Genomic DNA, 11,323 nt, shown 5'->3' on the forward strand with positions numbered 1-11,323 from the left:
GAGAAATTTGTGCCAGTGGCAGCGACAGCTCTTTGGCAGCCCTGCACTCTCTCCATGCTCCTGAAGATAAACAGTGTCTGAAGTCCTTGGTGCCATAATGCTTCCTTTCTATTGCTGATTTTTGCTGCAGGTCGGGGAGTTCAGAGCCCACGCTGCAGAGTGGACAGCCAACGTCACCGCCGAGTTCAAGGAGACCCGGAGGCGCCTGAGCGTGGAGATCTACGACAAGTTCCAGCGTGCCACCTCCATCAAAAGGAAGCTCTCTGCAGAACTTGCTGTCAACCACAACCAAGACCTGACCCCCTGCAAGAGAACACTGTCAGTGAACCACCTGACCAGCGAGAAGGACCTCTTGCCAGCTCTGACAAAGACGGACAGCATTTACATGAATGGTTTGACGCCGCACTGTGCAGCAGAAGAGATAGCCGTGATCGAGAACATTAAGTAGCCATGACTTTGGATCCCAGCCCTTGGGAAGCTCTTGGCTTAGACTAGCCATACACCTTTTGTTTCCACCCTGTCGATGACCAGTGCTAGCAGCATTTTATATGTGTGCATGAGTTCCACAGAAAAACTCCAGTCCCGAGCTACCATCGCATCTCTTCAGAGACACATAGATGAATGGCACTGCTGTTTCCAAAAGATGCTGGAACAAGCAATGTTTTCTGCCTTTATCTGCCCAGACTGTTTTTCACTTCTAATGTGCCATATGGCCTCACGAATGAATCTCACTTGTTTATGATAACAATGTAGCTTTGAGGGATCAGTCCTTAAAATTTCAGGGTCTACCTTACTGAGCCTAGGAATGGACAATTTCTGGACTACAACACATTTGTAAATGGCAAGAAATTCTTATGCAGCCTTTTACCTAAGAAATTTTGGTCAGTGCCTTATCTTTTGAAGAACCAGAACCTCTACAGTTCCTGTACGACTTTTGTTTGTTTGGGTTTTTTGCATGAGAAGTGTATTTCATTTAAGCCTTTTGTTCTTCTTGAAATGGTGGTGTTTCAAAGGTGTCTGTTGTGAAGATACCAACCAGCATGAATGAATGCCAAAACTCAACAATCATCAATTGATGTTGTTAGCTCCAAATTTAAAGGCACTGCAGTTTCAGAAGTTGCAAACCTGTCCCCCAGAAGCATTTTGTTTTACTCAGGTCCAGCTGATACTCGTTCATGCTGACTTGTAGGATTTGTAGACCCTTTTCAGGTCTTAGTTTTCCAAGCAGTGTTCAGCAGTTTTTCTCTGCATCAGATGTACCAAAAAATCTGCAGCTTATCTATCATTTAGTAGATGACAAGAGCAAGTAAAAATTACTGTTTTGATGAGAGGCAGGGGGAGGCTTTAAATTGCTGTGTTCTAATAATCACATCCAAAAAAACAATGTAGAAGAATACAGCTATTTTTAATAAACATAAACCTTCTGCCAGATATTTGGTATGAAAAGGATTCTTAATTTCCTTTTTAAGCCAAGTCACCCCAGAGGCTCCATGATATTTTACCCAGGAATCCTGGTGGAGTGCTTTCCTGAATGTCACATGGGCTGCCTGTGCCAGAGCTGTGGCTAACGTGGGAATGCAATTGAAACTGGTATCACTGTGACTTTCTACATTTCAAATAGAAATGGCTCTGAATAGCAATGCAGGCATGAAGAAGAGCTGATAAATAGCACAATCTGAATACCGATGATTGTTCAGACAGGATAGGCTGACAAGAAGCAGCTCTAAACCAGACTGTGGTTTTCTTTTTTGGTTTTAAGAAAACACATTAATTTTGTACCTTCTGTTTTGCTTATAGGTTGTACATAAGATTCAGAAGAAATGCAGGATGGAATGGATAATTTTGCATTTTTTTCCTTATGTTTAGTCTATTGTAATCTGGCTGTACATAAAATGAATAGAACAGGCCTTAAAGAAAAATTTAGGCTCTGTAAATTAAAAAAGAATGGGACTTTGCTGATTGGGCATGATTCAAGTGGCAAATCTTACAGCATCTCTGACCATTAGATAACATACAAGATATGAATGTTCATGTTTTTTGGATGCTTAGCTTGTTTTCTAATAAATATAAGTTAATATGTACATTCAGTGTAAATATCTGTCAATTAACATTTACAGAGAGTACGCTTTTAAAACTAAGAAAGTTCCATGACACAGCACCGAGCAATGCTCTTATAACAAAGACCCTTGTCTCCCCAGCACAGTGTTCTGAATGTCCACATGGCAAGGGTTCCTTTTGCCATGTATAAACTGTGAATTGTAATGAAAAATAAAGTTTTTAATTAAAATAAGTTTTCCTGAATCTCCTGCTTGCTACAACTGGAATGCTAAGGAATAATTTGTGAAACTGATTTTTATGCTTTCGTTGGTTACAGAGTATAGCAGTTTGCCACCTGCTTTAATTTAAGCTGGTTTAGCAATAAAGGCTTGACTTACCCAGCACAGAAATTACTATTTTTTTTCCTTGATATTAAAAATATGCTCTTTGGTTGCCATACCTTAAGTTGTGTTTCTTGCTATTTTGTTTCAACAACTCATCAGGATTCCCTTTCTTCCATCATGTGCTCCAGAGCTCCTGGCAGTTGCTCCATCCTTGCCCTGGGGAAGGTGCAGGGGCTCTGCCCCTCTGTGCTGCTGGCTCTCCTGTGGCTGCTGGTGCCTTTCTGCAGAGGGTGTGAACAAGCACCTCTAAGGACAGCAACCTTTCAACTGCAGCAGTTTTCTCTACAGTCAGTATTTTCCAGGGGCCTCTTTAATTAGGTCTTGGCCAAGGGAATGAGAGCCCACACCAGCCTGGTGGTAAGTGAGGAAGACTGGGGTTTTTGTATTGTTTCAATCTGATGTGTGTGGGGTGTGTTTTAATGTCTTTTGGAACTGATTTTTCAGAAAGGGACAGGCAATGTTCAAAGTTTGTCCTTGATTCCCTGAGATATCTTAGGTTAAAGCCTTGTTTCCTGTTACCAACCTCTAACCGGCTTGTTTCCAGTTACCAGCCTGTGGAAGTGCTGGGCTTTGTAGTTTCTTTCATTTTAAAGAGTCTCAGGACCTGCTGAAAAGACCATATTTTTTGGAGGTCCTGTGGCAATGTTTGAGATACAAGCATGGATACTTAAACCCATTCAGGTTTTATTTGCTTTGACTTTTGAATAGATCTCTGGGAAAGGAATCCCTGTTAATTTATATATATTTATTGTTTCACTTTTGTAACAGATCTAAATTATCCTCCCTTATCAAAATTGATTTACCTGTAGGGAGCAAAGCATAAATAAATAAAATCCTTTATTTGGAAGTTTAATAATTGAAGGAGAGAAGATACCACAGTCCAGATGGTATAGGTAGGTAGAGTTATCATGATCCTAACATGTCCAGTGTCATTAAAATTATTGGAAAATCTTTTCTCTCCACATACAGTGATAGACCACAAAGTCTGAGGATGGCTCAGTTAATTTATAACACTTGATGAACTCAAAGGTTTTTCTCTTTATTCCCATAAGAGCAGATTTTTGTATTAAAAACTTTGTCTTTCTTGCCTCAGGAACTTTTGCAAAGCTCATTTTCCCTTCCAAATATGGAGCTACCTAAGCATGAATTAGGATCCATTTGTACCTTCTTTTCTGTCACCCATACATGGAAACATTTCAGACTGTTAATATGGTTGATACTTAAGCAAGCTTGTGAAAATAGTAAGGGGCTGTTTTCTTTAATACTGAAAAGAACAAAAAAAGGCATTGAAAAATACCTTCTGGATGAGAGACAAATTGTGGCTCATATGAATCTGTAAAGACATGTGCCACCTAACAGAACAATTTATTTCTCAGTATTACAGTAAACACTTCATTTAAAAAAACCAATTTGAAATCTCTTGAAGTGGTAGCTAGAGGTGATCTGTATTGTTTACTGTTGGCTGCGGTAATCTTGTAAGTTTTTTTCTTTGTATTTTTTGGTGTGCTGTACCTGATAAAGTGTCTATGTTGATGAAACCCTCAATTTTTGGGTAGCCCTGCATGACAGCCAGGGAGATCAAGCTGCAGAGAATTTGTGCCATGCCCCATTCTTGCTTGAGTGCCTGGCAAAAACTTTCTTCAGCATCCCCTCCGTGTGCTTTGTAGCCCCAAGCTGCCTCTCCCCCTTTTTCTGATATTGTGGGAGCCTTGAGGTGCCACTGTCAGAGCAGTGAAAAGCATGGAAGGATCAAGCCCAGAAGCTTGCAGAATCACATGAGCATCCCAGCCATGGCTCCCTCTCTCTCTCTCCACCTCTTCCTGATTCCCTGGAAGGGAAGCTTGAGGGTAACAGAAATCCACAGAAAAGCTAAACCTCTAAAGTTCCCACCCTTGACATGAGGTGGACCTACCTTAGGTCATACTCTGAGACCCAGATGGCAGATGGCAGATCTGAACATTTGTTTGGAGTTCTTCCTCCTCCAGCATTATTCCTACACCAATGACCTCTAAAGAGGAGCACAACACACCCTGCAGAAGAGCAAAGGAGGCTGCTCTACTTTCAAAAGCAAAGTCAAATCTACATGCCCATCAAAAGTGGATGTACATTTATAACTAATTCCTGGGAAGGAGATTTTCCTGACAAGGAAACTACCTGCAATGTTGAAATACAGCAGATATGCTTCTAATAAATTCCTGTCATACAGTTCTGTGATAATTAACTTTTCTTTCCTACCCTGCAGTACTGTTTGAAAGGATTTTATACATATGGAGAAATACACATTTTGCAGGACTTCCACAGTTAATTATTTCATAACTAATTTTTTTTTCTATTTCTGTTGCCCTGCAGATTTAAATGAACAACATAACCTTATAGTGAATAAAGTACTCCTTTTGGGGAAAGTAGACAAGATGCTGATTTAGTGTTATTGGAAATAACAAGCTGTTGAGCTACATGGAAATTAAAAATGTCAGCTTTTTCATTTGAGCAAGCATTCTCTGCTTTGCCAAATTATTGTTACAATTGTAAAGAGCCTTTGTGAGAATCGATAGGTATAGTTTTATTGCACTTGGAAAACTTGAGTTTTTCAATTTTAGGCCATTGTTTATCATGCTTTTATGAACTTCCAGAGGAATATATTGAACAGGCTTGTAAACAAGTACATTACTTATTGTAGAACAAGAAGTCTCCTTCATACATAACAACTGATATAGGAGCATATGCAGCTTTATGTTCTGGACACAGATATATTTGTGCCTTTAATATGTATTGACATTGTTGCATCTTAAATTGTCTAAAACCCCATTTTGGTATAATGACTATAATTTCATGTAAACTCAGTGATTTGAAAATATAGCTCAATTTTCAGTCAGTATCTTAGAAAATCAATAAACTTCAAAACTTTTTATGAATTATAGCAGTCTATCAGCACTGGTGATATAATAAATAATATCTTATTGATTGCCTGTTTTAGTTATTTCTGAATATTAGCTGTTTCCTACCACAGTTGCTGGAGACATATAATTATGAAGAAGGCAACTCATCTCCATGGTTTGTGATCAATACACTATGACTGGGCTGCTGGTATGAGAATTCTTAGTGATTAAAAACTAAGATATTCTGTTCTGCCTGCACTGTTACTAATTATTAGTAGTAGCATTCATTAAATTCTCTGGCTGCACTGATTTTTCTGGGAATGTCACAAGAGTGTTTATACAGACCTCCCTAGTTTGACTTTGGCAAACAAATGTACTTAGTGAGAAACTGCTTTAGAAGACTGTGTCAATTCAATTGTTAATAATAGCTAATTCTCAAGACTAATTATATGCAGCCAGATCTTCATCCTCCAGAGAAAGGCATATAACACATCTATAATAGAGATCCTGATGGGAATATACTATTTGTCTTTAGCAATAAATAACAATATTCTTCAGAAGATAATCAACAGCCTGAAATGAGTCCTTAAACAGCAGTTTAGTGTTGGCTCCATTTTTTTTCTTTCACTATTAATTTGATCCTTCAAATTAAACAGGGTGTTCTGAAAAATTTTGCTGAAGCAATACACTTGCTGTGAAAGATGTATTTTAGTCTTGTTTGGCTCAGGGGATACTGAGACTAACCTTGCTGAGTGACTAGAAAAGTGAACATATATATTGAAAACTTTCTTATGGGAACATGAGAGAATTCCACACTGTACTGCTGATTTTGACTTTTATACCAGTGACAGGTCTGCTTCTGTTTTGTGTGGATTTTGCTTTTTCTGCAAAATTACAGTATTCAGTATTCAGGCATTCAAGCATGCAAAGCCCACTAGATCTGGAATGAAATGGGATAAAGAGAGGTTATGCTTTAACTATCCCAGCTGTAGTTAGCATATCCTTCTCTGTAATGTATTGGCATTCAGAACCATTTGTCATCTTGCTTGTTCTGTTACAGAAGAGAAGGAATTTACAGATTTGAAGGCATCATGTTGCACATTTGGACAGCATAATAGCCCAAGAGTTGCAGGCTGGGCCCTTCTGAACTGCAGACTGATAAGTCACAAAGTCTGAATGCTTTTTTAATAGAGAATACCACAGTGGCTTGTAGCAAAAAGAAGCATAAAAAATTAGGCTCTGCTGTGAGAAGTGAAAGTGGGAGTAACGTGTCACATACCATTGTACTTCATAAAGTGGAGGTGGTACAGACACAAAGACCTTTTCACTTCTCAGTATCCTCAGGGACTGTCAGCAGAGAGTCAGAGTGTAGCCTGCATTATATCACTGTGCTTTTCCTCCTTGCAAGCTCTGAAGGTGCCCCAGCTGTAGAGGCACTGTACCCACTGTACCTTCCTGAGTGCCTCTTGGCTGGCAGTGGTGGGGCAGCTTCACTTTCTCTTGCTCGTGCAGCACAGGTGGAGTAAGAAGAGATGGGTTGGGCTGTTGTAGGAATAACTTCTTGTCCTTTGGAAAGAGGCAGGACACACCTGAGCGCTGGACCAATTTCACCTTTGCTAACATGAAGTCCTTAAAACTGTTTTATCTAGAGAAATGTTTTGGAAAAAATGGATTCCTATTTGCTCTATCAAGATCAGAGCAGAGGCTGCAGTTTTGTTTTATCACTGCAGCTGCATGCTGCTTTTGAGCTTGGCTTGTCTCTAAATGAGCAAGACTAGCACAGCATTAGCACTGGAAGTGGTTTCTGCTTGTGTAGGCAGAAACTACAAGAAAGTCATTCCTTAAGAGTTAGAAATTAAAACATTCCTCCAAATTCAAGCTGCTGATTGATGATCATGGAATCAGGTTTAGAAAAGAAACTTTTATTGTCAGTATAGAAGGGCTGCATTTGCGCATTGCTCCATACTTACTGTCCTTTAACAGAGCTGCCTGCTCCAAGAGTAAAGGACAATGGAGAATATGTAAAGCCTTTAACTACAGAGCACACCATAAACCTTTCATCTTTTCTGTTACAAATCCAAAGACAGTTTCCTGCCCAGAAAAAGGAGAGTGCAGAAACCTACCACTAGCTACAAAGATAAGGCAGACTATTTTCCTTTTATTATTTTACTTGTTGTTTCTGTTTGTCTGTGGGCTAGAGTTAAAAGACTTCATAAATTTTAATGTGGCATCCAGCATATTAAATGTAACTCGTTGAAGCAAATTTCTGTTCTGTTTGCCTCTGGTTTGCACATTTTTGTCCTATTAGAAGTTAAAAAAAATTCTCCAGGGTAGGTGAAAAAGGGCTATTTGTGTGAGAAATGCTTAGGAAGAAATAAGCATCTGACTAGTGTTTTCCCAATTAATGTGGCAGAAATTTAAAAAAAAAAGTATGTTATTGTGGAGACCATGGCATGACATGATCATGTGCAGACCAGCATGGGCTGCCATGCCCTGCAGTACCTCAGGGAGCTGTTGGAATTGCATGCAACAAGCATAAAGCTGCTCTCCTACCTCTTCCAGCTTGTCTGCCTGTCAGTTTAGTAATTTAGCAGCAAAAAAAAAAAACCCTTTTGAAGCCAGTTAGAAGAAGAGGAAGACAGGGGATACTAACCTGAACAATGGGGACAGCTGAGGTGATTATATCAAGTTCTCAAGTGTCCTTTTCTCCACCTGAGCTATTTGGGAGCTGTGTGAGAGACATACCTTCACAACTGAAGTGCTGTCTCATCTCTGCAGATATATAGCTTGGGTTTGAAACTGTCTGTAAGCCTCCACTAACTCAGAAATAAAGAAACTAAAATTGATTTCAAAGAAGTAATAGCAATTTTTTGGAGACAGTTATTATCTTGGGGGCTTTGGATGGTCTGTCTGCATTTGAGCTATACCCGAGGCAAGGGATTATTACAAACTGGCATGAAAAATCAGGGTACTCTAAAATCAGGTCCTTTACACCTGACTTTGTATTCCTTTGACATCTTAGAGATAATGATAAAAATTAGAATTAAAAATCACCAGCCTAAAAATTCCTTACAAAAATCCCTGAACAACAAAACCCAAAACCAAAACAGTCCAACAATGGCAAATTCATTCTTTCCTCAGTATTTTCCAGCAATATCCCTCCATCCTAATGTGACTTTTTCCATCTTTCCCTTTTCCCCATTTTATTTTACACTTTTTGTGTTGTTGAGCAGTCAGAGAGGAATTTGAGAGTTAGGTTTGTGTACTCTATTCCAGTTTGGAGCTTAGTCAGGGAGCAGAAAGATTGACTTTTTTTAGCATAGGTAACAATTTCATTGGGATATCTCTTTAAAAACAAACTAAAACAAAACAAAAAAACCCCAACAAACCAAACAAAAAAACCTAATATGGAAAGCATTCTGGATTTGGTTTTTGTTTTCTTTTTATTGTTGCAGATTACAGAATGACAGAATATTGTGAGTTTGAAGGGACTCACAAGGACCATCAGGGTCATCTCTTAAGTGGGTGTTCCATCTGGAGATGGAACCCCCTACTGTGTGTGTTATTAGCAGCCTGGTCCAACCAACTGAACTGATCTCAGGGTCTGAGTTCCAGCACATTCTTCCCTTTGTGCTTGAGAAAAACTCTCTAGAAGCATTTTATCCCCTTTTCTTCAATCTCTAAAAATTTCCCTTTTACAGTGGTAAAGAGTCCTTTATGGCTGCTGGCATGCCCAGAGCAAATTTGTTGTGGTCACTCATTTGTTTCTGTTTCTATTTTGCTGAGATATTCCATATTTCTCTGAATCCTTTTCTTGTCCTGGGATTTGGAGACAAGAGTCACCTCTTTGCTCTCTGCTCCACTCTCTGGCCTGCCCAAAGAGGTTCTTTGTTCATGGCTGGTGCATACTGTGGAAATGCAGATTCATGATGTGATCATACAGCTGTTATCTTTTCATAGATACCAAAGTGTCTCATTTCTCTCTTGTGGCAAGGCAAATGAGTCATCTTGAACACCCTCACCATGCAGACTCCCAGGAACTTCTCATATTCCCTTGATTCCTTGGTTTATTTATTACCTTGGACATCTAGTGAAATGCAGGGTGACTCTTAAAAAAGGAAAATTGTTGCTTATAGAAGAAATCTTTTTGAATGAGGACATTAAAAAAATTGTTGAGTGTTCATGGAATTAGGATGATGCTATAATTATTAACTAATGCAGTTTACTGGGAAAGATTTGTGCCTATGTAATAAATAAATAGTAGTGAGAAGTATGGGGACTATAGATAAGTATGTAAATTTTGTTTGTAAGCTTTATTTGAGAGCACTCTAAACATCTGTCTAGTCATCATGATGACAGGCATGTAAAATTAAAACCAGCACTTGGGGTTTGGACTTTTCCCCTGAGGAGAACTGCTGGCTCACTGCAACTTCCTAGTGTTAGCCTGGAAACCAGCACTCATTAAGTATCCCAATTTTTCTTCAGAATAGGCAAACCTTTGAGTACAGACTCCTGAAAAGTGCATGAAGGGGAATAGACTGTGGACCCATGCTTTAGGCTGGAGCAATGGTTACCTCTGTATTCCCTTTCATGGGAGATGACAGCAATTATTAATTTAGTAAAAAGCTGTGCTGCCAAATTTCAGCTAAATGCTGGACATGAATCTACTTTGATACATGAGGTAGCCAGATTGGTGGAGTGCTTCAGGGGTGAAAAATCTGAGTCCATTGGCAGGTACATGAAATAAAAAAAAATGTACAAGAGAAAATATAAAAAGAGAGTCTTGCTTTGAGCATTGCCTCCAAGAATCAAAAGCCCAGGAGGCAGAGTCCTGTTTTTCATGTCAAATAAGCTGTCACTAAAGGCAACATGAGAGTCTTCTCACAGGAGCAATTATTTAAATGGATGTCTTTCCATCTGAGCTGAATATGAGGCCACACTCTCATTTCTATACCTCTGACTAACTCTGTTCCCCAGTCTCCTCCTGGGGTAGGGTAAAACAGGGTGGTTACTATCCACAGGAATGGAAGGATTGGGCAAAAAATAGGAACACAATGATTGTGGAGAGAATTTCAATGCTGTGTGCCTCTCCAGGGTTCTAAAATTTGGACGAAAAGTGTTGTTAAAATGTCTTTCCAACCATTTTCTTTGATCCTGTTTTTGAAATTATGCTATTGTGTAGTTTCTGAATAAGGGCAGTACCAACAAAAGTCTTTTCTTGCAGTTTCTTCTCACTTGTTTGTGCAGTTGAGCCTTGCATATAAATATCACAACTGCTTCTGCTCCAATAACCCACAGAGAGATATTGTCCTCAGAAAAAAAGTGGGAGAGTGAGGACATTGCAGGAAAGGCTTTGCTCTAAACCAACAACAAAGCTTAATAATTGCAAAAGCACAATTTATGCAGTGAGTGGGAGCTTAATACCAGTGCAATTAAGTGTAATGACATCACTAATCTGCCCAAATGTTCATTCAGCTTGGCAATCAAATCTACAAGCCCAAGTCACTTTCAGGTCAGTGGGGGACCTGCAGCCACCTCAGCTCACTGTTCCTGTGGCTGAGTGGCAGAAGGGCCAAAGCTGCTGTGGACAGCATCCCTGTGGTGATGAGGGGCACTGAACTGGAGCTGTCCTAAGCTGTGCAACCTCCTTTCCCTTCAGACCTCTTCTGCTGGCTCTGTACTGGAAAGATGCACCCTGTGTATCACAGTGACAAACATGAATTCAGGCTGGGAGCAGAAGAGTCACCTTCCTGTGGCCCCTCCAATCACCTGAGCTTCTGGGAGATTGGCTGGTCCAACGAGCAGATTTCTGAATGAGTGACAGTGAGTGTCCTGAGCTGCCTCAATGTTCTTTTGAGGTTCTTCATCCTGCAGAGCAGCCAAACCACCTAAAGATGCTTTTTCCACCCAAGGGAGTGCTTGTCCTATCTTTGTCACTCTTGGTTTATTCCATATGTAGCAGCATAGATGGGCTGGCAGGTGCAGGTTTTGGTTTTTTTGTTGTTG

At 39.8% G+C, this 11,323-nt stretch overlaps 1 protein-coding gene across 4 annotated transcripts in view; it reads left to right on the forward strand.

Annotated features, from left to right (window-relative positions):
• The window catches only part of KCNK2 (potassium two pore domain channel subfamily K member 2), a 132,991-nt gene extending 127,635 nt beyond the window's left edge, over nt 1–5,356 (forward strand). For all 4 annotated transcript variants that reach the window (XM_077175903.1, XM_077175904.1, XM_077175906.1 and 1 more), the window contains one exon: nt 131–5,356. In XM_077175903.1, coding sequence (XP_077032018.1) covers nt 131–448 — 318 coding nt within the window. In that variant the 3' untranslated portion in view covers nt 449–5,356. The remainder of the gene's footprint in view (nt 1–130) is intronic.
• The last annotated feature ends 5,967 nt before the right edge of the window (nt 5,357–11,323 follow it).

The sequence above is a fragment of the Agelaius phoeniceus genome, chromosome 3, assembly GCF_051311805.1.
Source record: "Agelaius phoeniceus isolate bAgePho1 chromosome 3, bAgePho1.hap1, whole genome shotgun sequence".
Taxonomy (NCBI): Eukaryota; Metazoa; Chordata; class Aves; order Passeriformes; family Icteridae; genus Agelaius; species Agelaius phoeniceus.